This window comes from Chelonoidis abingdonii, chromosome 23, assembly GCF_003597395.2.
Source record: "Chelonoidis abingdonii isolate Lonesome George chromosome 23, CheloAbing_2.0, whole genome shotgun sequence".
Taxonomy (NCBI): Eukaryota; Metazoa; Chordata; order Testudines; family Testudinidae; genus Chelonoidis; species Chelonoidis abingdonii.
The window spans coordinates 8,722,538-8,749,092 of NC_133791.1; the positions used below are offsets into that span (position 1 = coordinate 8,722,538).

Below are 26,555 nucleotides of genomic sequence, written 5' to 3' on the forward strand. Positions count from 1 at the left end.
GTCCAGTAGTCAGTTTGCTTTATAACACAATCACATTACTCTCCATCGGGACCCACAATATATTTACAGTCGCCACTTAAAATGTGGTATTGCCACATGCTAGAAAATACTGGAATCTGCATTGTAGCTCTCAGAAGGCCATGACCTCCACTGAGTCACTAACCACTTTGCATTTTTATAGGAGCAGCAACAACGTAGGTGTAGATTTCCACTGGGAAAATACATCTATGTCTTGCCTGCTGGGACGTGAAACAAGGGCTGTTCAGGTGGGATGGAGTTTTTTGTTTCTTTAAGTGGGGTGGGGTAAATAAAGCTAGGCAGGGAAAAGAAGAAACACATCAAACAACCCCCCGCCTCTTCCCCACTCCAAAAGAAAGGGAATCACAAATCCAAGACAGGACATCTTTTGAGGCCTGGGACACTTTCTAGTCCAGGTGTCCCTGGTGTGAGTTGGTCTGACTTTAGAAATAATACTCTTGCTTTAGAAGGGGGAAAAAAAAAGTGGTTTTAAAAGATATGTCCTTTGCTTCACCTGCCTTCAGATCTCCCCCCACGAAAAGCAGTTGGGTTTCCTGGCTCAGAGTTCAGCCTGGAGAAATGTTATTTTCTTGGGGGGAGGGAGCACCAGCAGGCAGGCCAGAAAACTGCAAAATGGTGGCATCTTTTGCTACAACCATATATCACTTTAGAAGAGGCAGGATCTTGCAAATTAATGCCCCCTGCTTGGCTGCTCCATAAAATGTGCTTTACACGCAGTAAAGCAAAACTCGCCTAGCTCGGGGCTGAGGAAGGAGACATATTGTATTAGACAGCATCCGTGAGTCCTTCCCACAGACAGTGAAACTGAACACAGCAGGTCTAGGGGAATCAGACAGCAAGTGTGAAAAATCAGGATGCTTTTTTTTCCAAGGGGAGTGGGGAATAGTTGTGTATATAAGACAAAGCCCCTTATGTCAGGATAGTCCAGATAATATTAGGGCAGCTGGTCACCCTAAGCAGGTCAGTCCTTTTCAGCATCTTGGTCCTTTTTTCTTAAACAGCGTTGTGGGCTTTTTTCTCTTAAGAAGAGAATCGGTGTTTGCATACTAATGCGTACATGTAAATAGACACACACACACACACACACTGGGTTCGGAGCTGGCGTTACAGTATTTGCATCATAGCAAATTTTTACAAGGAATGATTTGCATCGTGGAAAATAAAAATAGCTTAAAAAAAATCAAACAAACCAACAACCCTGTCTCTTGCCTGTGTAGTAAGGGCCCAATCTTGTTCCCCATTGAAGTTATGGTTTGTATCATGGTCGTGTCTATGGGCATTGGCCAGGATCGGGTCCCCTGTTGTGCTGGCTGTTGTACAAACGTGAAGTCAATGGCCAAACACCCATTAGCTTTCAAAGTGTGTATGCAGAAATCCTTAGGACAGCTGGTCTGAACCCATCGTCTCTGTAAATAGAGGACAGGCTGGAAAAGGGAAGTGTGCTTCACATGGGTTACAGAGGAAAAGGGCCCTCAGCCTGTGTCCTCAAATCTTGTTGACCTTAACAGACTGGGGGTGGGTGAACCTCGCCGGATCAAGCCCCGGACATCCAACATACTTTGCAGTGTTCTCACTGGCACAAGAGAGGACAGGTTTTGGTAAACAGCAAAGACTCTTGGAAAGCGCAGCGAGGACAAGTGGGCAGTTGGGACATGTCTGGATAAAAATAAAGCCTGGAAGTAGGTTTCTCAGCTGCTTCGGCATGCATCCAGGAGGAGGAGAGTGATTAACACAGAAAGAAGCTGCTGCCCCTCCTCAGCCAAACTGATAAAAAACAAACAAACTTGAGTCCAGCGAGTCAGTCATCAATGAGGCATGAGCCAACCATAGAGCGGTGCTTTCCAACCTGCCACAAGCTGATCTTGATCCGTCTTCCAGCAAGTAGCATTCCCTGACAGTGCATCCCAGACAAAACCACTTGAGATCCTCACACGCTACCAGACAGGAAAGAAGGGGATGGATACGAAGCCTGGAAAAGACATGGTAGACCCTGGCCCAAATGCAACATGATGTCCCCCTCCCCTGAATGGCTTCTTCTCCGCTCAGCCAGGAATGAAGAAAGCGGAGCATGGACCCAGCCTGAGATTGCACAGCAAGGATTCCCCAAAGGCCGCCGTCTTGCCAGCGCCGCAATCCTTGTTTTTCTCCCCCTCATGGGCGGGAACAAGAACCAACACAAAATAAAAATAAAATAAGAGGAGGGCGGGAAAAGGCTTCAAGTATTAATGACATTTACAATGAAGGAGGCTACGTGGGTTTGTTCCTCAGTCACTTCCTGGAGACTTGGTTCAGGGCTTGTTCTATGTTGCTGCTGCTCGATCAAAGTCCAACTGATGTGGCTACACTGCGACCAAACAAATAACCAACCAAAAAAACAACAACAGGTGTTTCCTCCCCCTTTTCCCTCATCCCCCCCAAAATATAAAAAGCAATAAGTTTACAAAAATAGAAAATAATTACAGCAAGAGGCAGGAGGGGGAAGGGGAAGGAAGGGCCCCTGGGGGGTTTATTTGGCTGAGCAGTGTAATATCGTCTGGTTGTTTAAAGCGTCCTCCACCAGATGCAGTTCTTGGCGGTCGACTATCACATCCCTTATACAGCCAATAAAGCCGGTGCTGTAGGCCTTGTGCAGTTTGTGAGCCACGCTGAGCTTCTCTATTCCCCCTGCAAGAGATGGCACGAACAGATCAGGTAGGGCACAGAGAATGGGCCACTCTGTCTAGAGCAGCAGCACAGGAAAGTGACTTTCTCCATCCTGGCACTTGTGCAATGCTGCCTGCAGTGCTGCACCGCTGGGATTCCTTCCTGACCCCTCAGCCAGGAGTAGTTGGTGCCATGAAGCTTAAGAGTTAATTACTAGAGCTGACTGAAATGTTTCACTTGAAAAGTTTTCCTGGGTGGTTTTGCCAAAACTGAATTTGTTTGCAAGTAAATGTCAAGTCCGGGAAAAAAATTAGTTTTCCTGGAGGGGAATTTTTAAATGAAAATTTGCGTTTCATATCAGCACTTAGACTTCAAATATTGTTTTGGTTCTTTTTTGTTTGCAGGTGAAAATGCAGTGACATGGCATTTTAAGTGGAAACAAAATTAATCTTTTGCTTCATGTTCCAATGTTGATTCAAAACAAAAACTGGCAGGTTCAGTGGGAAAACACTTTTTTTTTTTTCAAACGAGAATTTCTTGTGGGAAAGATTTTGGTTTTCCAACCAGCTCTGTTGATAACCCTTCTCTTAACTCCCATGTCGACAAGCTACAGAGGGGATACAGCCACTGCATAGTTAAAGGCTGTGTTGTCCATTAGGAAACCCTCATATAACTTTGACATGGGAAATTGGTTAGAGCTGAAAATGGCATCATTTCCCCCTAATGACGGATGTGTCTGCAAAGGCTAGAGAGAATGTGTCACGTTGCTTCTTTGTGACAGATCATCAAAAAACACTGCTTGTTGACCATTTTGATCTATCTGAAGACCTCCCCTTACTATCTGAGCACCCCACAATCCCCCAACACCCCTGTGAGGTGGGGCAGTGTTGTTATAATCAATTGACAGATGAGGAACCGAGGTACAGAGAGGTAAGTGACGTGCCCAAACACTGCAGCAGAACAGAGACCTGAACACAGGTCTCCCAAGTCTGATGCTAGCACGCCAACGATTGGAGAAAAATGACTCACTGCTGCCTCTTCAAGCTGAGAGCGCTTGCACTGGCTGTATCTGAAGACCATCAGATGTAATTAAGCAGGGTTAATAGTATTTGTTGTGGGTCATTTTTGACTCTGTCCTGCCCCCACAGATGTGAACAAACAGTTCTGAGGTCAAGTTCTGCTCTCACCCACATCAATGGGCATTTTTGCCATAGGTTTTAGTGGGGGCAGGATCAGAAACAACGAGCCAAATTCTCTGCTGTCACAACTCCACTGGATTTGACACCGGCAGAGAATTTGGCCCCACAGGTGTATATGCCTGTAGGTTATCTTCTGTTGACAGGCTGCATCTTCAGAAGGACATACGGATATTTGTAGCAGGGTCACTGTCTCCAGAGCACCACTCCCTCCCCTCCCGGCATGGGGTGGCCCTCCAGCATCGCTGCCTCAGTCTCTTTCTTCTGGGCTCCTCAATCAACTCCCCACAAGCTTATTCTCTTGACCAGTAATACTTTGCTTTATTATCGTGGGTTGTTCAAAACGGAGCCCTCAACGTCCAGATATTTACCTGCCCATGCTCTTCAGCAGCCCGTCACGCCTTTCTCAGTTTTGGCAAGCCGCTCCCAGCCCCATCTAGCTGGAGTCTTCTCTTCCCTGGTATCATAGGGTCTCCTGCAGGAGCCTTTTGCCGCCTGCAGCCCTCAGGCCTCTCCTCCTCTCTTGTTAACCAAGCTTTTTCCTTACTTATCCCAGAGGCCTGTTTGAGTCACATGACCCATTTCCCCACCTGGGGAGGAAAGTGAGTATGGAGCCTTCTGACCTTTAAAAGGCTGGTCACCCTGTGCCAGTGCTTCTATACCTAACGGGGCTCTTCTGTCAGCAGTAATGCTATCAGAGTTCGGAACCAGGATTCCAGCCCCAGAATAGCACTATTTTTAGATCACTCTCTATGTTCACAGCACTGTGTGGACAGTGGCGAATCAAACCTCGTGACACCGCTGGGAGGTAGGAGGGCAAGCGGGATTCCCATTTTATATCTGGAGAACGGAGATGGAGAGGTGAAGGGACTCACCCAAGGCTCCATAATGAGTGAGGGGCAGAATGGACATTAGAACTCAAGACCTCCTGTCTCCCAACCCAGTTCTAATTCCTCCAGACCTCACTGCCTTCAGTCTCCGCCTTTTATAATGGGGAGGGGAAGAGCCTCTCCATAGGTAGGTTTGTCACCATTGTCACTTTATAAGGCTGATTTGTTTGCATTACTGGCATGAGACAGAAAGAGAGAAAGAGGACTCCTGGCAGTGAGCCCCAAAGCCCAAATCAGCGGATTCGGGCTTGTGTCGTGGGCCTAAACTGGTAGTGTAGATGTCCCAGCTGGAGCCCAGGCTCAAAATCTGATGATGGAGCAGGGCCTTGGAGCCCAGGCTCCAACCAAATGTCCACACTACTATTTTTAGCCCCCCCTGGGCTCTGAGACGCAGCGCCGTGGGGTTTTTTGGCTGTGTAGACGTACCCTGAGAGAGAGTGCGTGTGCGTAACTGTTGTATCTTCACCCTCCTGAGCGTCCCAGCCACCGAGGCTGCTGTCTGAGGAGCTTGATTAAACTGATTATGAATCCAGGCCCCGATTCTGCAAGGTAACTAAGCGTGTGCAGAACTTTAAGCACACGAGTCACCCTGGACATCAATGGGACCGCTCACCTGCTTGAAGTTATACATGTGCTTAAAAACCTCACTGAATCGGAGCTGCCCAGACTTTACAATGACTCCCCTGGGAAGTGCCCAGTTCGGTGTCTCCCTCTCTCTGCCCAGGGTAATGACATACCGCCCCCCACAACTGGAACGGCAGGGAGGGCATTCTGATACTGGCGCATGCAAGAGACCGTTTTCAATGGCCGCAGCGGTGAAATGTTTTTAAGAAGAAGCCATTATTTGAAATCGGGACACAATTCTCTGTCAGTGAAGCTGCTGGAGGAAAAAGCACAGGGCCAGAAGTATTTCTATCATTGGTTTCCCAACTAGACATGACTACATGGACATCTCTGGCACATGCGGGGAAACCAACTCCTCCTGCAGCCTTGCTGTATGGAGAATGTTCCTTTAACAGGGGCCTGCCAAAGATTCCTCAGGAGGAGTGTGGCATAGGTGGGAACAGACACTTGATTTTATGGGGTAGGCACCCACCAGGCGAACCCACAGTGCCACCTGTACAATTTCTGTCCTTGGTTAGACCAGCTGTTGACGGAGGTTAATGCTTGTGTCCAGTTCTTTGAGATTGACAGAGGAAAATGTGCTATCCCTTTAACTGTGCAGTGGTACCATGGTACAAAGCAGCCATCACCTTCTCCAGCACTGTGGCCCATCCCACTGATTTACGCCAGAGCTGATATTTTCAGATAACTAGGAGATTGAGGACTCAGTTCCCATTGGGGTTAATGGGAACTGTGTGTCTAACCCTTCTTGGAGGCTTTGAGACTCTTCTCTGGGGTCCAGAAGGGAATTTCATTATTCCTTCCCGTGTTCAACTTACCCAGCCAAAGGGCTCCGTCAGTGTCTAGCTGAGTTGCTCCGAGAGGGGAAGAACCAGTTATGGGGGCTTCGTTGCCAACCTGCAAGGAGCCATCTCTGTGTACTCTATTCCCAGAAAAGAGAGAAGGACACTCAGTAAAGGGGCCTGGAGCAGTGCTCTGCCTTAGCCTGGCTAGGGATGCTGCAGATGGCATCAGCCCACTGCTCTCTGTGCTGTCTTTGGACCACTGCATGCCTTGATTTCTCCCGCCAGGACTGGCATTGCAATCTGCAGCCAGCACTCCCGCACTATCCCCTGCAGCAACTCCTCCTGGGAGAGGCTGGTATGACATGCAAGGTAAGCTCTCCCCTCCAGCCTGCCTTTATGGGGGGGTTCTGCTGCAAGCTGATGTCCCATGCAGAGCTCTCCAACAGCCCCTGCTTCCTAATACTCCCTCCAGACTCATCAGCAGAAACCACTGGCATTCCAGCCATGCGAGCAGCTCACCACTCCCCTCATCACCAATATAAATAAAAACCATGGGAGGCCCAACACGAACAGAATTCCAAGCCCTTAGCCGGCTAAAATAAAAGGCACGGCCAGGAGTACTTCCTTGAGCCTGTCCCTCTGGCATTTCCTAGAATCTAGGGCAGGCAAGTCAAGGCATGCACCCCTCCAACGCTGCATTGGCCGAATACCGCACCTCTATTATTATCTATAGGGCTCAGTGGCCCACGGAGACCGCAGGGCCCGGCTCCAGGGTCATGACTCAGGTGCCCTAGATGTGACCCAGCCGTGAGCACACTGTCTGCAACCACACCAGCCCTTATGCCCCTTCGCCCCCCGAACCTTCTCACCTGTACGCTTTGATCTGAATCCAATGGTTCGTGTTCACTGGCACCGTGGAACGCAGGACAACTGGCTTGGAGCCAAGGTCGTACGTCATCTGCACGTAGCCATCCACTATGGCCAGGGCGATGTAGTCTGACCGTTCCAGCCCCTTCCCGCTCCACAGGATCAGACCCTGGGTGGCATCTGTCTTGATGCTCAGTTCAAAGTGATTCTCCTGCAAGGCCTTCTCGCTGCACCAAGGGGCCGGATGGGGAGAGGGAAGACAGGCCTGAGTCAGGAAAGAGGCTACTGAGGCAACGGGCAGCCCCCCACTCGGGCAGAGAGGCAGGTGTCCAGCCCACCAGAGCAGCATGCTCCTCTGCTTCCTGGCAGGTCACCACCAGGGCTGGTTTACCCCAACTAGCCTCTGGAACAAGGCACGGGGAGCGTGTGTGTGTGTGTGGGGCGGGGTTATACATCTATCTGCAGTACGTGATGGATCTCGGGCATAGCCAATTCACAAGGCCTGATGCGCTGTTTGCAAAATGAGATAAGAGGAGCAGCTGCTTCAGCCCCTGCTAAAGGTCTGAGGCACACAAGCTTTGCCCGGGGTTTTGGCTGGTATGCAGGCCCTGGAGAATGGTGGTGGTGGGGGGGGGGAGCTGGGCAGGCCCCAATTCTGCTATCGAACACGGCTTCACACACAGCAACCTTTGAGCCAGGCTAGTTCGGTACAAAGGAGGCTCCATCAGCTGGACTAGAAGTGCCATGGGGAGGAATGAGCTGCAGCTAATCCCATTTTGCCCTCCACTAGCAAGTTCCCTGGGTCCAGCCAGAGGAGACATCATTCCGCCTGCTGGTGCCACACATGAGGGAAGGACCCCCCAGCACTGCTGCCCCCTCACCCCCAAAGCCCCAGGGTCATCCTCTGCCCAGCCCACCTGCCTGACTCACAGGATGCCAGCAGGGGAGCAGCACTGGGCCGACCCTGCTGAAGATGGAGTGGCCCTGTGTCAGAGTGTCTTCTCGAGCATCCAGAAATAGCACCAAAGGGTTAATGGCGAGACCATCAGGCATCTTCGTAGCAACAAAACTCAGTGTCACTGAACACCCCCCGCCCACAGTGACTTGAACTGACGCCCACCCCCTGTGGCTCCGGGGAAGAGAGGCATGACGGGAGCTAGAGGGAAGGCTGCACTTTGCACCTGGGGCAACAGAGACATTCTCCTCCAAAAACCAGTGCATTACTGGGGCCAGCCTATCCCCCACCAGAATCCACATCTCCACTCAGTCACCCCTGGAGTGAGATACAATACCCCGGCCCAGTTCCTGCCACTGGCTACAGCACTGCCTGACTGGCCACGTTGCCGCTGCAGTTACAGGTGGCTATAAATGCTGGGTTTCCCCCTTTGTTCTCCCAGACCCATGTACACACAGAACACCAGACAAAACAGACAGCGGCGGGGAGAGCATTTTATTCCCAAGGGACGCTGCAGCCAAAGAGCCAGCTAGCAGCTCTGGGTGAAGCCCGCATCACCAGCAATATGACCCAGCCTCATCACTAAGCTGTGGGCATTTGCTCTATCACACGTTTGCTTGGAGGGTGAGTTACTGTGGAAAGGCAGATCCAGAGCGGGTAAATGACTTGCTCCAGGCCACAGAGCTGTAGCTCCATCTCCTGAGTCCTCATCCTGCGCTGTATGGACCCCCTCATCTCCCCAGCCTCCCTTTATTTCAGGCTCTCGCAGGCTGCGAACCATCGTCCCTTATAAATAAAAAGCCAAACGTTCAGACACACACGACAGACAGAGAGGCCAACAGAGCAGCAACACCAGAGCGCACGAGACACAAGAGCAGAAGGCAGGCGGAGACTCACCTGTGATCCAGGGCATAGTCCAGTGCTTCAGGACTTAGAAGCAGGAAGAAAGGGGAGGCATGCCATAAGCGCCAGAGGAGAAAAAAGGAAACCACCCACCTGGCTCGTGGAAGGCCTTGGGTGTGGTGCATGGCCCTGCCTGGTACATGGCAGCTTCTCACCCTTGAGCACAAAGCCTGGGGAACGGTCTTTAGCGAGAACTGAAGCAGGGAATCAAATGTCGTTTAGGGCTGCCTGGATTCCTTGACACCCACGGGGGTGAATTCTCAGGACTCCAGTAAGCAGGGACATGGCACGATCCCTGCATGTCTGACCCACGCAGGAACATGCAGCCCACTGCATGTTCAGCCTCCACTTTCACTAGAGCTTTGCTGGGGATACTCTAAAGGCTGCCTGCGAAGGGTGGGGGGAGGGCAGGAAGCAAGGTACTGTTTCAAGGCAGGACTGGAGAGGGTACTGCAAAGGGTTCTGCTAATTACACAGCTGCTTTTGCTACCGGTACGTATTTGCACCAAGAAACCCCTCAGAGATTCAAACTGTCCAATCCAGACTGCCTGACACAGGGCAAGAGAGGGTTTGCATGGCTCAGGGGATGGGCAATAGGAGAAGGAGTCTTTTGCCTTTAGCTCAGGAGTTTGCATCCAGCCCAGAGTGGCAGCAGATCCCACCCAACCGGTCTTCAGTGGTGGATCTTGGTACAGTTTGTCATAGACAGGTGTCTGCATCAGCAAGATCGGCCCCTTGTTGGCTGTCTGATGAGCGGCCAAGGCCTGAATGGCTGTGGAGCAAACTCTGGGTCAGGGCTGGGACATTTCGGCAGGGCAGGTATGGAAATCCCATACTACAGCTGTCCTGCTCACATGAGGGGCTAGTCTCAGGGTCTGAAGTCAAGGGCATTTCACGCCCAGCACGACACAGCAAGGCAACTGTGTCATTAGCAACAGCTCCGCATGGCCAGCATGCCTCCAACCTTTACATACTGAGTCAGAAGAAGCTGGTTTCTAGCCATCAGGCCTTATGGGCAACTCTGCAGAGCAAGCCCTGCGCGGTGCCAGCTAGTGTCTACTGCCAAATCCCAGCTGGAGAAGCGTTAAGCTCCACTGCCAGTTGGATGCCCAGATGAGTGGGCACTGGCTGGCACCGCTGTGGAACAGCTCCCCAAGTGAGCTGGGAAGGAGTGACCCTTTCTCATTTGGGGCAGGGCAGAGTGATAGCAGCTTTCCAACACCCGAAGAGTGTGCATGGCTCCTACTGGCACAGCGGGGTAGCCAGGCTCCCAGCTGCATGGCAAAGAGAGTCGGCATGCTGCCAGCTGGAAGGCTGCTGTGAGATGCGGGGCTCACATCATCTAGCTGGTGAGGGGGCCAGGCTCCTGTGAGGACGCCCTGGGCTGCTCTCAGCATGCAGCGTCAGTCAGGCCGCTTTGCTTTCTGCCTCCCTCAGTGCAGACATGCATGCATGCATGCAGGTTCTCAGCCTCCGAGCCCTCCTTCCAAATCCTGGCCTGGAGAGAATGAGGTGGGATGGGGATGCACCAGACAGCTTGTGCCCCCACCCCCAGACACACACAGAATAGAGAATGCAACTGGATGAGCCACTGCTGCTTCCAAGGGATCAGGTACCCCCCATTCCTGCTCCCAGACAACCAGCAAATAAGCAGCTGTCAAGAGGATTTTGGAGAAGAATCCTCCTTCCCAGCCAAACCTTGGCAGCAAGGAACCCCTCCCTGCGTGTTACCCAGTGGGCGTCTGGGCCATGTTCCCTGGGGTTGCAGGATCTCAGGGCCTGACTGCACACCCTCCCTCCAGTTTTACACTGCAGAGACTCACTCCGGATCCACACTGGTACAAGTGAGCGCAGAATCAGGCTCCCAGAGGGTCCACCCTGCTTACTGCTTAACCCCTTCATTGCTGACTGAAGAGATGCTTGATAAAGGATCTCTCACTCACTTCCTCCCTAGGCCCCATGCTCATTCCCTGAACACATCTGCACTGATGGAGCTAATCACACACACCACTGGCATAAAGCCTGACTCCCCTGAAGCCAATGGCAAAAGCTCCCATCCACTTCAATGGGGCCAGCATCTCAGCCCTGGATTCTGAGACCAGTCCCTCGCTCCTTCTCTCAGCACCTAACCCTGCCAGTGAAACGCAAGTGGCGCCCACTGCAAAGCTCTGGTCTTCCCAGGTGCTGGATGAGAGATTCTAGCAGCTGCCCCCTCCCTCAAACACCGCTCGCTATCTGGCTATGTGGAACGGGGCTCAGGGTCATGGAGGGAAGCCCAGGGCGGTGGATGGGAATCTATATGCAGTGGTGGAGGGCAGATGGCTGACAGTGAAGAGGGGTGTGTGTGAACTACTTACGCTGGGATCTCATTGGTCAGTTGGCTTGAAAACAAAGAAACAAGGACATTCAGAAGAGACAGACAGACAGACAAAGAGCAACAAGCAACGGGGGTGTTAGCAGTGGGGGTAGGTGAGAAAGCAGAGTGGGGAAAAGGGCAGAGAGTAACTAGTTATCTGGCTCCAGAGATGCCGAATGGTCCCCAGAGCTGGGAACTAGCTGGACTAGCTCCAGGAACCATGAGGCTGAGGAACAGCTAGGAAGCTAGCTGAGATGCTCCTTGGATAAAACCAGAGGCTGAGCTACCCTGCTGTGGATTAGACAAGTCCGTCACTGCTGAGGGCTTGGTGGGGTCACACAGGTTCAGCCGCAGGTGGGCAGCACTGCCCGGCTGACGGCACATGGTTATTAGCTGCCCGCAATGCTCCACTGAGTGTGAGAGAAACCCCCCCAATGGACCAGTAAACAAACAGACAAGCCAGAATCAGGACCAAATTAACTCCCGAAGCCAACGGAGGTGTGCCTGGGATGACTTTGGCCAAGGTGCGGTTGGAAGATGCCAAACAGAGACACCTGTGTAGTACAGATGGCCCCTAGCAGCACCGTCACTGCACAACAGCTAGTGAGAGAGATGGCAGGGTCCCAGGGGAGTTGGTTTAAACCATCAGCTTGAAAACAAAGGGCCCAATTCTGCCCTCGAGTTAGGTCCTCGCAACCCCACTCAAATGATCCATTTCAATCGGGCTGCAGAAGCAGAATGGAGGGTAGAATTGACCCCAACTTCTGGGATGTAGCTGTCAGAGGAAATGCTGCCCTCAGCTACACCCTGGCTGCTCCACTGCAGTCAGCGGTGCAGGGGTGTAACTGAGATCCGAATTTGGCCCACAGCATATTAAATGGAAACTAATTCTCCAAATCCCAGCCTCCAGCAGCCAATTGAAATTCCTGCTTACGAGAAGAGCTCAGGGACACTGTGGATTGACAGCTCTAGCATCAATGTTAAGCATTAGCCTAACAAAGACAAGGTTAAGGGGTGACTTGATTACTATCTACAGGTACCTACATGGGCCACAAATTTACTAACAGGCTCTTCGGTCTAGCAGAGGGAGGTCTAACATGATCCAATGGCTGGAAGCTGAGGCTAGACAAATTCAGACTAGAAATAAAGCATCTATTTTTAATGGTGAGAGTCATTAGCCACTGGAACAATTTACCCAGGGCTGTGGTGGATTCTCCATCACTGGCCATTTTTCAATCCAGCCGGGATGTTTTATTTAAAAGCTCCGCTCTAGGGATGAGCGTGGGGCAGTTCTCCGGCCTGGGCTCTGCAGGAGGGCAGTCTAGACAATCACAACGGTCCCTTCTGGCTTTGGAATCGCTGAATTTCAGGTCTGCAAACCTGGCTTTGTCACTCGCACAGTGGAGCCTGGTCCCTGAAGCCTAGTCCCTGATGGACGTTTGGCTACATCACAAGCCACACGAGTAATCACTGGGAGCCAGCCAGTTATGATGATAGGAAATTTACAGTAAGGAGCCTATAGTTTCCCCAGCTCCGTAACCTATTAGTCAGTTATACAGTAAAATATCGGCCTCTGGGGTGCAGGCCAGGCTAGGACAGGTCCCGGCAAAACACCGGCCAAGGACAGTCTCTGACAGCTGGCAAGCAATGAAGCCTGGTGTAAGGTCGCCAAAAGCGGTGGGCAGGGCAGGAAGAGTTCTCAGCAGCACTGCTGGGTCCTGGGATCTCCTCCTGGCCTCCTCCATTCCTGGGGGATTGGTGCAGAGCAGAGATGGGCTGAGCCTAAACCCTGGATCTGAAAAGCCCTGAACCGTGAACTCTGCAGGTAGGGCCCATTGTGCCAGGTGTTACAGGCAAGTCTGGGAAAGGGGGAGCGGGGGGCGGGGTCTGTTCCATAAGGGAGACAGACACAGAAGGAGACTGACAGTGACATACAGAGATAGGAGAGCACAGAAAGATGGGGAGCAGGCCCTGGGAGAGCTGGGTGGCAGGTCCCTCGCGGCAGTAGTGTTTACACAGCAGCTCCTGATAGGGAGAGGGCCCCCACTCTCACTATTCTGCACCCTTAGGACTGCCCAAACTGGCTGGGGGATGTCACTCATCCTCATCCTCGAAGCTGCAGGACCCTGTCGCTCCCCTCAGCCTGCTAGGTTTTCAGGGTACAGTCCCAGATTAGTTCTGGATGTCGTAACACATCGTTGCCATTGGGCCCTGACTCACACCCAGACCGGATGACTGATCTGGGCCAGGAACTCCGGAGAGTGGATCCCGCCCAGCTTAGGGACTGCACATGCACCAGACCTCCAGACAGCAGCTACCAGCCTGGCTGAGCGAGAAAGCCAACATTTGGGTGCATTGGGGGACGGGACTGAAGGGGAGGAAAAGACCAGACCAGGAGAGGGTGATGGGTGAAACCCCAGCTCTGCCTACCCTGGTCTGAGCACTTGATTCATATTCCTGTGCCCTATCGGCTTAGCTCCCACCAACACCCCCCCCTTCAATTTAACCTCCCCAAACCTCAGTCCAGCTCACCTCTTTGTCACGGCATTGTGGTACTCCATGTAGGTCCTGCCATTAAAGGCAATGGCCTCCGAATCGCCTGCCGCCTTCTCGATGATCACTGGGGGCAGGGAGAGGAGAAGCAGAAGCAGAGATCACGACACTATCGATGCATCTCCAGAGAGCAGCAATAAACCACAGAGCGCTCCCCACGGGTCCAGGGCACCTGGCAAACTCATCTGCTCCTGAGGTTTGTTACGAACGTGACACCCTGAGCAAGTCCCTGGAAAGGTTTGCTACGAGTCTCACACCTTTTGACCCACCAGGAGCCAGCGTGCGGAGCGAGGTTAGGCCAATTTAGGGCCTAGCAGCCAGATTATTTGAAATCCCACAGCCTCGCTTGGCTTTGAGGCAGAGGTGAGTGAAATGGGGTAGGGGCTTTGACTGAGCCTGGTTCTGGGAGTTGGGTGTATATAAAACCAAAGAGAAAACCAGGCTGGGGGAGAGAACTAGAGAGCAACCATCTATTTCCTAAGCACTGAGTCCCAGATCTTCACACGGCTCCTCTCGGCACGGCAATGCCGAAGTCTGATTTTGAAAAGTACCATAAGGGTAAGTTTCAGGAGTGTCAATGGGACTTGAGTTTCTAAGTCAGCCGAGCAGGGCATCACCTACAGACCCTAACAAGCCAGGGCTGGAGAGTGCACTGCTCCTGTACAAAGCCACAGCGAAAGACCCGGCCCCTGCCCCAAGGAGCTTACAGTGGGGACGGCTGACACAGTCCAGACTCACCATGCACAGGGAGAGCCAGAGGATGGGGCTTCCTTTGGTTAACTCACTGGGTCATGTTTTCACTGACGTGCCTCACGTAAAACGCTAACAGCCGCAGGGCACGCTGCTCTCACCCGGTCCTATCCTGCAATCCCAGAGCACAGCCAGGCCACGTGACCCCAAGGCCTTTGCCCAGGAACATGAATGGCACCAACAAGAATAAAACCCCAGCCGTGGCCAGAGAGTTTCCAGCCGGCTGCCCTCAGCTCTCTGCAGAGCCTGGCTAATCAGCGAGGCCATTGCCTGTGGGGAGTGCCGTCTGGCCCAGGCTCACTTCCCGCCAGCCTCACCTTTTTCGCAGTGGGCCCCGGAGAAGCCCCTCTGGCAGGCGCATTCATAGCTCTCTAGCCGGGGGTTGCACATGCCTCCGTTCTGGCAGGGGTTGGGTTTCTGGGAGCAGGGGTGGGAGCGGAAGGCAGAGATCTCAATGGCGCTGCGGATGTTCTCTTCCTTCAGGACCGGGATGCCCTTAATGGAGATCTGAAAGGGGGGGCGGGAGAGAGACAGGGAGGGAAGCCAGAGGCAGCGTGAGGGTTACACTCCACTCCCAGCTGGGGTTTGGCGGGAGAGTGGGCACAAAGAAAGGAGGGTACGTACAGAGTCCATCCCATGAAGGAAGGACATGAAAATTCAGCTCATCACTCCCTAGAATAGGGGTGGCCAACCTGTGGCTCTGGAGCCACATGCAGCTCTTCAGAAGTTAATATGCGTCTCCTTGTATAGCAGGGGTTCTCAAACTGGGGGTTGGGACTCCTCAGGGGGTTACGAGGTTATTATATGTGTGGGGGGTCACAAGCTGTCAACCTCCACTCCAAACCCCACTTTGCCTCCAGTGTTTATAATGGTGTTAAATATACAAAAAAGTGCTTTTAATTTATAAGGGGGTTTGCACTAAGAGATTTGCTATGTGAAAGGGGTCACCCCTGTAAAAGCTTGAGACACACTGTTGTCCAGGCACCGACTCCAGGGCTGGAGCTACAGGCGCCAACTTTCCAGTGTGCTGGGAGGTGCTCACTGCTCCACCCCTTCCCACCCCCTCCCCTGAGCCTGCCATGCCCTCACTCCCCGCCCCCGCCCAGTCTCCTGCACACCACTAAACAGCTGATTGGGAGATGCGGGGATGGGGGAGCTGATGGGGGGCTGCTGATGTATTACTGTGGCTCCTTGGCAATGTCCATTGGTAAATTCTGGCTCCTTCTCAGGCTCAGGTTGGCCACCTCTGCCCTAGAGTGAACTTCCCTGAGCCTGGTATGTCCCCCTGGCATGACCCTCAAGATCACATCCTGCCCTCCCCTGACCAATGCTGGCTGAGCATGCATCACCATGCTGCAAAATGGGCCCCAGTGCATGGGGGGCAGGATGCCCCCTGGCCTGTCCTAAGGCTCCTGTGACATACAATGGTGTCACAGTGAGGTACCAGGGACAGAAGGGCTGCCAACCATTGTGTCCTCACTGCCAGATGCCCACACAGGGCTCCCCTTGAACCCACAACCAGCAGCCTTACCCTCTGCACGGCTCCGTCAAAGCCAGTGGAGATGGCCGCGGCGCGAGCCAGCTTGCTGAAGTCGGGCGCTCCCCCCACGTAGAGGGGCTCTTTCAGATTCAGGGAGGTGTGAGGAACCTGGAGGCAGGGGAAGAGGGCAAAAGGTGAACCCGGGACCAGGATGCGGATGGAGCGAGTGAATGGCTCAACCCTGCAGCCTAGGAGGGGAGGCAAGTGGGGCACTGGCTGCATCAGCTGCCCTGTGTGGCCTGGCAGGAGACAGGGAAGGTGGCGCGAGATGGAAAAAGGGATTTAGCGCAGCTCAAGGGCCTGGCCTTGACATCAGCCCCCTCTCTACCCTGACTGAAGCCAATGGTCCCTCACCCAAGGGAAGAGACCCCCTTATTGAGGGCAGACACACAAAGGAGGAACATTACAGGGAAGAATTCAACATCTCTCCAAAAAATACCATCTCCCCATAGACCTACAGGGTCACCCTCCTCTAGGGTTGCCAATCCTCCAGGGTTGTCCTGGAGTCCCCAGGAATTAAAGATGAATCTTTAATTAAAGATTATGTCATGCGATTAAAACCTCCAGGAACATATCCAGCCAAAATCGGCAACCCTGCCCTCCTCTCCCATGCACTGCTACCGCCCTCTGCTGGCCACTCTTAAATGCTACCGCTGAGAGAACAACTTTTTTGGCCAACCTTCCCCACCCCACCCCCGGTTCGTTCTCTCCTTATTGAGAGGTTTCCTATGGTCCTAGTGCCACGGAGGCTGGGCACAATAATAAATGGCACCTCCCACCAAGGAAGAATTATCGCCTGTCTTTTTACAGACAGAGGAATCATGCTGCTGGATTCTCTCCTTGCCCCACACCTGCAATCCCTGGCGCAGCAGAACCTGTGCAGTTGAGATAGCCAGGGCTTGCTGAGCCGCTTGTTAGACCACAGACCAAACCAGGCATCTGGCCAGGCTCCAGCCACTGCTCTGGCTGGGTAACTTTTTGACAAGTCTTTCCAGAGCCAGATTTGCTCTGTGGGCCACCAGTGCCTAGGGATGCTGCATGGAGAACATACACCCTGTGGAGGTGAGCCCAGCATTCATGCTTCAGCGCTGGAGAGGTGCTCTATGCACATCGGCAGCAAGTCAGGGTCTGGGATTGAAAGGGCTGGGGGAAAGCGAGGTAGCTGCAGGAACAGGGTGCGTCTGAGCTACGCTCCCCCTGAGTCCGACTGCCACATTCTTACATGCCAGCAAAAAGGAAGGGATTTCAAATGAATTCAGTTCTGATGAAGGTACCGGATAGATTGCCCTGGAGACTGGAAGCCTCTAGGTCTGTTTGTGACCTGAGACTTCAAATACAGTAGAACCCCAGAGTTACGAACTAACCGGTCAACCACACACCTCATTTGGAACCAGAAGTACACAATCAGGCAGAAGCAGAGACATTCCCGAGGTGTTCATAACTCTGAGGTTCTACTGTAAATAAATATCGACATGCTCTGGTTAGGGCATGTGTGTCACCACTGCCCCTTCTTGGACAGAATCAGAACTGATCACTTGTGTGTCATAGGCCCCAAACAGCAAATAACTATAGAGAGAGTCTCTTTTAGTTCGCACAGCAGGAGTTCGCGGTCTCAGAGTAGGAGGATCCGAGTTCTATCCTTGCTGTCACCATAAAGCCCACAGTGGGCAACTTAACAACATTTATCATTCACAATGCAACAGTGGAAGTTTGCCGGCCGGCTGAGATGAGATTATATTAATCACTAACTAACACTTTGCAGAGTTAAAACAAGAAGGAATGACCGGATTACTGAAATGTGTTGAACTCAAATAGAACTCACTGAAATTAGAAGGAAAAGAAACAAAAATGGTGTCTAGTCTACAGGAACCAGAGTGGGGCTGGTCCGCCAGAGAGGGTGAGCGGATGGAGACGAGCATGGATCACTTGGGTCTGAATGGAGGAACGTAAAACATGTGGATGGCATATGAGATGGAAGCCCGGTGGGTTATACTTATCTTTACCTTACGGGATTTCTGAAATCCAGACAGCAGGGGAGGGAAAAATACAAATGAAAATCAAAAGGGAGAGAGAAAGAGAGAAACAGGAGATCAGTGGGGTTCCGTCATAGCACGCAGGGCTGCAAGCACATTGGCTAATGTCCGTCCCCTCGTTAGCAGGCAATTAAGACAGGGAAGATGCAGAATGGAGTGCTGCTGTCCTGCCAGGCTAAACGCTGCTTTAAAAAGGGCAACTTTAATACCAAAGGAAGCTTGAAAAGGGACTAAAAGGAGCATTTATGGAAATCAGACAGCCCTGGGCACCCTGTGTCCCCCTTTGCTATCGAGGAGAGAGCGGTGTTGGGGGAATCAAAGAGCTCTCGTCCTGCTGCAGGTGCATAATGGTCCCACGTTTTAACGGGCGTCAGTCTTGACATGGGGGAGCTCACAAAGAAGGGCACAAATCCAGCCACTTGATTGCACAGTAGAGAGGGAACAATGCCCTGCTTTAATTACAGCTGGGCACAGCCCACTCTAAGCTGTAGTCTAAGTCCAGATGGGCACGGACTACCCAGCCTATACTACAGGTTGGCATGGACCACCCATACACAATTCCTTTGAGGCCTATGAAAGGTCAGCTCCAAGCCCTGAGACTCAGTCCCATCTTTATTTTAAACCCAGATGACTTTGGTAATAAGTGGATGTCAGGAGAACATCCAAAGCGAAGCAGGCAATCAAATCGGATGAGGTTTCCCTCAGTACCAAGGACTCTTTCACTGGAAGGTTTATATCCTTCATTCTTAGAAACTTCTCCATTGCTTGGGAGAACAGAGCTTGGGGTTGCTGTCCCAGCTCCTCCACTGGGAATAGCGTTTGCACACAAGACCAGGGCAAAGGCTGTGCCTGACACCATGCGTGGAAAACACAGCCTCGCTCATTTCATCAGAAAGTCTGCATTCCGTGCGTAGGGGCATGTTTACCAGCACTTGGAGTGGATCTTCTCTCAGAAAAAGTTCAGGATCATCGCTTCCTGATACAAGGGGAGGGATGCTGGAAAAGCAACCACTCACTGGGGAAAGGTGAGGTCGGGGGTGAGGAAAGGAAGGGGCACAAAGCATCCGCGGTGTGGGTTAGAATGTCAGTGTCTAACCTGCTGTGAGTGGGGCTGTTTGTAGGGAGATGGGAGAAGCGTAGAGGGGAGCGGGGGAGAGAAACCAGAAAAATGAAGCTGCCAGGTTGAAAGCAGAGCAGAGAGAGTGGGGACAGATTTGCTGACATCTGTGGGATCATGGTAATTGCTTTTAATGACTCAATTTTCTTTCCCCCTGAAAAGCACTGTCTGGCTCTTCATCCAGAGCACCAGGAAAGGCTCTCAAAGCCAGGATCTGGCCCTAACACTACACCCCAGTGGAGGAAGGGCCATGTACCTGCAGCTGCACCCAGCCAGGGACCTGCAGCTGGGGGTGCCTGACTGGACACAACCCACAGAGTGAGTGTCTGGGGAATCAGGCATGTTCCTCTTGCAAAGGGGCTGCCAGCTCCCCAGGTGGGGCGAGCAGGAGAAGAAAGGTAGAAAAGAAGAGTGGACCTGCTCTGACAGGGAGGAGGCATTCCCCTAGTCACCCAGGGCAGCTAAGTGCGGGTCTGAGCTCTGGGGCTAGAATCCAGCCTGGGGAAAGCTTATGCCACAGCTCTGCAAAGTATCCGAGGGGGTAACCGTGTGAGACTCTACCACAAAAACAATGAGGAGGCCAGTGGCACCTTAAAGACTAACAGATTTATTTGGGCATAAGCTTTTGTGGGTAAAAAAACCCCACTTCTTCAGATGCATGGAGTGAAAATTACAGATCCAGGCATAAATAAACTGGCACATGAAGAGAAGGGAATTACTTTACAAAAACACCCTTCTCTTCATGTGCCAATATATTTATGCCTGGATCTGTAATTTTCACTCCAGTAGCTCTGCAAAGGTACCGCCGACCTGCTGCATGGTGCCCCATCCCTCCCCACTGCTCCCTGGGTTTCCCCGAACACAGAGTACTAGGCATGCCCAGTTGTGTGAAGTGGAAAAATGCCCACTAAATAATGATTGGAGCTGAGAACCATTCAACTCGCTTCGCTTGTGAAAGGCATGCATTTGAAACCTGTCTAAGCTGCAGAGGCCCCAGCTGGCTCCTCCAAGAGAGGTCTGCCTCTCTCGCTGTTCCCCTGGCTTTGCATCCCTGTGGGTCTCCCTGTAATCAGTGGAGTTGCTACAAAGTAGTCCGGGATAGGCTGTGTCAGACCGTGTCAGGTTGGGTAGGGGTGAGGACCATCTCCGGCTAGGCTCTCACTGGCGTGCCAACTTACCGGTGACTCTCCCATCACCCTCTCGCCGTTGTTAATCCGCATCACCCCCTTGCGCCCGTTCCTCTCCAGTGACACACTAATCCAGGTGTTCAGAGGGACTGGCTCCTTGCTCCTGGTTATGGGGTTTGGCAAGGAAGAAAGGGGGTGAAAAAACACAGCTGGGGTGAAAGTCATCCAACAGATGCACCAGGGGGGGGGGTGAGGAGGGGCAGAACAGACTGTGCTGGTTGGTATTTCCTATTTGCAATATGGGGGCACCCTCTGGCCAGGGCTCCATTGCGCTGGACACTGCGCAGTGTTATGGGAACTAGCTAGGCCGGGTACGTCTGCACATGCTGCAGTCATATCTCTGGCTTCAGTGTAGACATGCTAAGGGAGTGACAGGCCCTGCCCCAAGGAGCTTAGTCAAGGGCAGGAGACAGGAAGGATTCTGCTCCCCATTCTACAGATGGGGGGGACTGAGGGCCACAGGGTGACATCTTCAAAAGCGCCTAAGGGCCAGATTTTTAAAAGGCATGCAGGTGCCTAGCTATGTTGCACTCTGGCCCTCAGCTGCTTAAGAGTGCCAACACCTATTTTCAAAAAGCATTGAGAAGCCAGAGAGTCTCAATGGAAGTGAACAGGGCTTAGGCTGCTAAGGACCAAATTTTCAAAGGAATTTCAGTTCCTAAAAACGATCACAAGCACGGTGTGGGACTTTCAAAAGCACCCAAGGCATCAGGCACCTACCAGGGCTGGGCACCTTTGAAAACCTCATTAGGTGCCTCTCTGCATCTTTAGGAATTGAAATACCTTTGAGAAATCTGGCTCCAAGCGATAGGCCCAAAGCCACAAAGTGAGGCTGTGGCAGAGGTGGGAAGGTCTCCTGGCCTGAAGTCCAGTGCCTTCTCCACTAGACCATCCTTCCAGCTGTGTGTCAAAGGAGGAGCCGCCAAGACTCAACCAGCAACAACACACAGAAGATGGCCTAGCTGGAGGAATCAGCAGAGAGACAGAGAAATAGCAGCCCAGCCGTCCCTGGCTTTTGTCCTGCAGCCATCAGAACAGCTGGCTGCAACATCCCATAATACTGAATGGGGCTCGGCTCACCCCACACTACTGGGCATGCTGGCGAAATGCAGCAGGCACAATTCCCTGTGACACGTCCAAGCCGCTCCCTCCCTCTCTTTTAGTAGTGGAGCCCATCAGTATTTCGAGATGTGTCAGTCAATCTTCCCAGGGAAGCTCCAGTCTGTGACAAGCATTGGACTCAAGTGGCCCAGTCCTCAGCTGGCCTACATCGATGGAGCTGGATTGACATCAGTTGGGCTGTACTGACTCCCACCAGGTAAGGATCCAGCCCGGTATTATTAACGTGGAAGATGAGCAAGCACCGAGGGAGACCGATTTAACCCCATGGCTGCCTCGTGGGCAGAACTCCAACCCCTCCCAGAAGCTGGCAGAGAAGTCTGAAGTAGTAATGGCTCTCTGGTGAAAGAGCCACATCATGTATCTCCAGGACAAACCAGTCTCCTCTGCTGGTACTGGGATACGATCGCCGTTGGGTCTGGGAATCAGGGCCAGAATCAGCAGGACCGGAGATGAGCTGGGGTGTGGTTACCCGATTAAAGTGAGTCCTGTTCATTTTGGCTACTAGATCCAACCGCCCCATTGGGGTTTTGCTTAGGGGCCGTGCCAGCTGCTTAAAGCTCGAGCTAATGCAGATCTGCCCCACCTTCCACTCTCCACCTGCGGTGGGTCTGGCCCTGGTGCCTGCTAAGAGGAGCACTGCCTGGCGGTTTTCACTCCCACTCCCCCTGCTCCTTGAAGGAGCACCATAAACCAACGAGCGAGGGGCCAGAGCCAAGGGGTCCTGGAGTTAACCCCCAAACCCTTCCTTCCATTCCTTGGTCCCCTTCTGTGCCTCCCCAGCAGCTAACAGGGCTAGAGGCCTGTTCTGGCGAGGCAATGCCCCCTTCATAGGGGGTTCTCTCCCACCCACTTGGAGAGCTCAAAGTGGAGCCTCAACCCCCCCACCTCGCCCCCACCCCCAAGCAGCCTAGGGGCACGTACTTGAGCACAGCTGCCCCCTTGCCCAGGTCGTATCTATACTCCAGGTAGCCATTGTGCAAGGCCAGAGAGATAAAGTCTCCTTTGCCGTCCGTCTTCTGCCCGTTGTAGAAGATCATGCCGCTGGGGTTCCTGGCCAGGAACACGACCTCCATGGACATCTTGTCCCTGAGAGAGAGAGGGCATGAGTGCCGCCCTCCCAACCAACGGCCCCAGGGCTACTGCCACGCAAGGCCCAGGCACAGTCTCTCCCTTCATCCCCTCTCGAGGGGCTGCACCGCAAGGTCTCTGCAGCCAGCCTGACAGCCCTGGGCAGCAGTGTCCTCTGCTCAGCCACACAACAGGGCCAGCAGACGGGCCAGCTTCCTCCTCCCCCAGCCCCTAGGGCCTCTGGCCAGAGTGGCACAGAGCCCTTGAGGGCCAAGTCTCCCTGGGCCTGATGGCTCAGCTGTAGCTATCTGCATGAGGGGTCCTTTCCATCCCAGGTCCCCCTTCCACTTAGCAGTGTGTGAAGAATTGGCCATAGGGGGTGCTGTGCCTGGGGGGGAGGAGACCAACCCCTCCTCCCCATTTCTTAGGAACAGTCCTCAGTCCCCTCCCCATCCCTGTACCTCCCTCTCACACTTCCCCTCCTCCTCCCTACTAGCTTCTCTGTGGCCTTACTGCAGCTCGTGCCCAAAGGTCTGCAGCCCGCCCAGCTCCAGGTAGGAGAAGCTGTTGAACTCCGGGAGGAATGGCCGGGTCTGGTCCTGCTCTGTCACTGAGTCACAAAACAAGAGGGGGTGAGATGGGAAGAGGAGAAGCCATTTGGGTCTGTGCCCTCCAAGCCCCTTGCCAGGGGGGCGGGTGCCCCTCACACGGAGACCCTCCCCTTACACGCCAGGCCCATCGCAGCCCACCTGCCTCGCAGAACTCCCCTTCCCGCCCCATGGGGCACTCGCACTTGGCGCCTCCCTCAGGCAGCACCAGGCACGTGGCAGAGACGTGGCAGGGGCTGGGGTCACATGGGTTCCTCTCGTCGGCACAGGTTGGACCTAGGGGAGAAAAGCAGCACATCAGGGAGGGGTCTCAGAGCTGGGGTGAGGCTGGAAGCTCTGGGCTCACGTACCATCAGATGTGTGTGCACCGGGAAAGAATGTTTCCGGTCCCTGTAGCCTACCTCTAACTGACCCACCTGGGGGCAGACTGCACTGGCTGGTTCAGCAATGGACTGATGTCCTTGCCTGGCACTAGGGGTAGGCCAAGCTGCTGGAGGGTCTGTCTTCTGGGTCAAGGAAAACCCAAGAGGCCTTGACTTATGGGCATATATTTTTTTTTTTAAGAGCAGCTGAGTATCAACTCCGGGCTCCTGGTCTCAGGATTCACCTCCAACTGGGCATTGTTGCTGTGCACTGCTACTCAGCCATCACGTCCCACCCCAGAGGTGGCTGCATTCCAGTAGCGGGTGAGGACATGATCACCTAAGCGTGGGATCTCTTAGAGCGGGCAAAGGGGACTCGTGATTTGGGCCGCCCCCAGGGATGCCCTGCTGCCCAGGTCACTCCCCCAGCTTCTCACCTGTGTAGCCGTTGAGACACTGGCAGTGGAACATCTCAGCCTCCTTGACATGGCAGATGGCGCCATGGTGGCAGGGGTTGGGATGGCAGGGGTTGTTCCCGCACTCGCCCACCCCGCTGCCGTACAGCACATCACTGCCCTTCTCCCGCAAGTCATACATCTGGTTGTTCACGTCCAGCAGGCGGATGCAGCCCTTCAGGCCGGCGGTGGCTGACGTGCGATCTGCCACCCTGAAGGGACGGGACGGCGGCACTCAGGAGAGACAGCGGGGCCAGGGCGCTACAGGCCGTGTGGCATCTGCGCTAGTAGCCTGGCTTTGGCTGGGCTCATTTGCAGAGACTCCAGGCAAGGATCCTCCCCTCCAAACCCGCTCCCCCCTCTGCCCAGGAGAAGGGGCTCCCCCAGCCCCCTGAGCTCTGAGATCACCCCAGATTTTTCTCCCAAGAGGACTCCGGTGCTGGCCTCAACCCCCGACTTTCCCTTTACGGCTGCACTGCCAGAAGCCACCAGCAGAAAGCACTAGGACCCTGGGAGCAGCAGTTCTGCGGGCGGACTTAGCTTCCCCTACTACTCACACAGTCATCTGGTCTTCTGGCACCCCTCCGATGAACAGATCTGTATCAAGGTTCAGCCCATCGGTACCGCTCGGGCTCTCCCCATTCACATGGGGCTCCCCGTCCACCGACAGCATGCCGTTACGGCGGTTCCGGTTCACCACCAGCTGGTGCCACTTGCCAGGCTCCACGGGCACCTTGCTGGTGATGACACCTGTACCAGATCCTGTGTTGAACCTGAAACGGAGGAGGCGGGCAGTGGGCTTGGGGTGGCGCCGTGGCTATTGCAGGAAAAGTGGTGCTGGGACAGCTTCTCAATTAGATGCTGCAACCACATCCCAGCTGCCATTTCCTACCACAGAGGTGGCTGCATTTCACTGGTGGATGATGTGATCTTCGTACACACCAGACAGGCTCTGGAATCTTAGGGTAGGCAAACTGGACTCATTACATAGGCCTCCCCAAGAACCCCCTCACACACAACTGTCCAGAATCTGCAGCACCCCTGGCCACTGTTTCATTTCAAACAAACAGAATTTTCATTTTGGCTTTTGTAACCCACACACGTACAAGGTTTGATTTTTGGATTCTCCTTTCGCGCCATCCTTTTCCTGTAGAAAACGGGGATTAGAAAAGGGAGAGGAGCATAAACCCCCAAAATCAACACCCCAAAAATGTTCAGGTTTTGAAAATCAAATGTTTTCATTGGGTTTTGCTGGGTTTTTTTTGTTTTGTTTTGTTTTTGCTGAAGTGTTTGTTTCCTTCAAGATCCTTTTTACTTTTTGGTCCTTCTGATCTTAACAACTGGATCACTAATGCCTCATTCTCCCACCCACCACTCCGGCCCCTGGATCTGGCTGGGTTCAGACCCCTGCTGCTGCAGCTGTCCAGTGCTTTGCATCCCATCAGCCCCCAAAGGGGTGTAGGAGGCAAAACCTCCCTGGGCCGGGTTTAAAGAGATGACTGTTCAGCTGCAGTCGGGTGACCTGGAGAGCTGGGAGCTGGCGAGGTTATGCGGAGAGCTTGGGCTGAGGACAGCCTGGCTGGGAGGCACCCTGGACAGAGGGGCCTGCATGGTAAAAAGGGACAGACGAATCTGTGCTTTCAATGACTGAGCAACCCAGGGAACATGCAGGGGAGCTGGGTCCCTGCTCACGCTGCCAGGCTGCTCCTCTCCCTTCCCCGCCGAGTAACCCCCGATGGGGGACAGGCCCAGGTTGATGGCTAGGGGCACCCACCTGAGCTCCACGAAGCTGTTGACCAGCGCCAGGGAGATGAAGTCCTTGCCCCGGTTCTGCCCATTGTAGAGCAGCAGCCCGCTGAGCTCGGAGGCCCGGAACTCCATGGCGATGCGCACCGTGTGGTAGGCTTTCATCATCTTGAAGGCCAGGTACGACTTCCCGCCAAAGCCAGGGATGAAGTACCTGATGGCTGTGTGCACAGACGGAAAGAGGACGGGGTGAGTGGGAGAGAGCGAGAGAGAGAGACAATCCCAGATGTGAGTCCGAGAGCACCACCCTCCCTGCACATCCATGGGAAGGGGGCAGAGATGGAAAGGGCATGCTAGGCCTCACCTGCCTCACCCCAGGTCATTATGGGATCGGTCCCCTACACCATCCTCCTGGATCATTTACCCAGCCTACTGCTCAACGCCCCCAGTGATGGGGCCCCCATAGGGCAATGACTCCAAAGCCTTTTAAATCTTGCTGTTACCATCACCTCCCAGATATTTACCTCACGTTGCCTCTTGTTCGATTTCACCCCATTGCTCCCAGCTAGATCCATGCGGGTGCCCCTCAATTCTCCTCCTCCCTCCAGATCAGAGATGCCTTTCACACACTCAGAGAGCTACCCCATTCCCTTGAGCTGCGTGCACCCGTTCCTCATAACCCAGCCCCTCCAGCCTCCGGAGCATTTTTCTCTCTTCTCCCTGAATCCCACATGATAGAGCTACATTTATCACCCC

The 26,555-nt window shown here is 53.5% G+C and overlaps 1 protein-coding gene across 8 annotated transcripts in view; it reads right to left on the minus strand.

The window, feature by feature from the left end:
- Window positions 1-949: 949 nt before the first annotated feature.
- Window positions 950-26,555, minus strand: part of AGRN (agrin) — a 221,549-nt gene continuing 195,943 nt past the window's right edge. For 4 of the 8 annotated variants that reach the window (XM_075060217.1, XM_075060216.1, XM_075060219.1 and 1 more), the window contains 15 exons: window positions 25,828-26,020; window positions 24,611-24,826; window positions 24,036-24,265; window positions 23,378-23,512; window positions 23,142-23,238; window positions 22,482-22,646; window positions 20,430-20,541; window positions 18,105-18,116; window positions 16,093-16,209; window positions 14,879-15,068; window positions 13,791-13,878; window positions 8,897-8,929; window positions 7,047-7,271; window positions 6,211-6,314; window positions 950-2,703 (listed from right to left, as the gene is read on the minus strand). In XM_075060217.1, the coding sequence (XP_074916318.1) occupies window positions 2,546-2,703; window positions 6,211-6,314; window positions 7,047-7,271; window positions 8,897-8,929; window positions 13,791-13,878; window positions 14,879-15,068; window positions 16,093-16,209; window positions 18,105-18,116; window positions 20,430-20,541; window positions 22,482-22,646; window positions 23,142-23,238; window positions 23,378-23,512; window positions 24,036-24,265; window positions 24,611-24,826; window positions 25,828-26,020 (2,075 nt within the window). In that variant the 3' untranslated portion in view covers window positions 950-2,545. Of the gene's footprint in view, window positions 2,704-6,210; window positions 6,315-7,046; window positions 7,272-8,896; window positions 8,930-10,893; window positions 11,284-13,790; window positions 13,879-14,878; window positions 15,069-16,092; window positions 16,210-18,104; window positions 18,117-20,429; window positions 20,542-22,481; window positions 22,647-23,141; window positions 23,239-23,377; window positions 23,513-24,035; window positions 24,266-24,610; window positions 24,827-25,827; window positions 26,021-26,555 lie in introns of those variants that run through there. The other 4 variants (XM_075060215.1, XM_032779972.2, XM_032779973.2 and 1 more) reach the window with 4 other exon arrangements.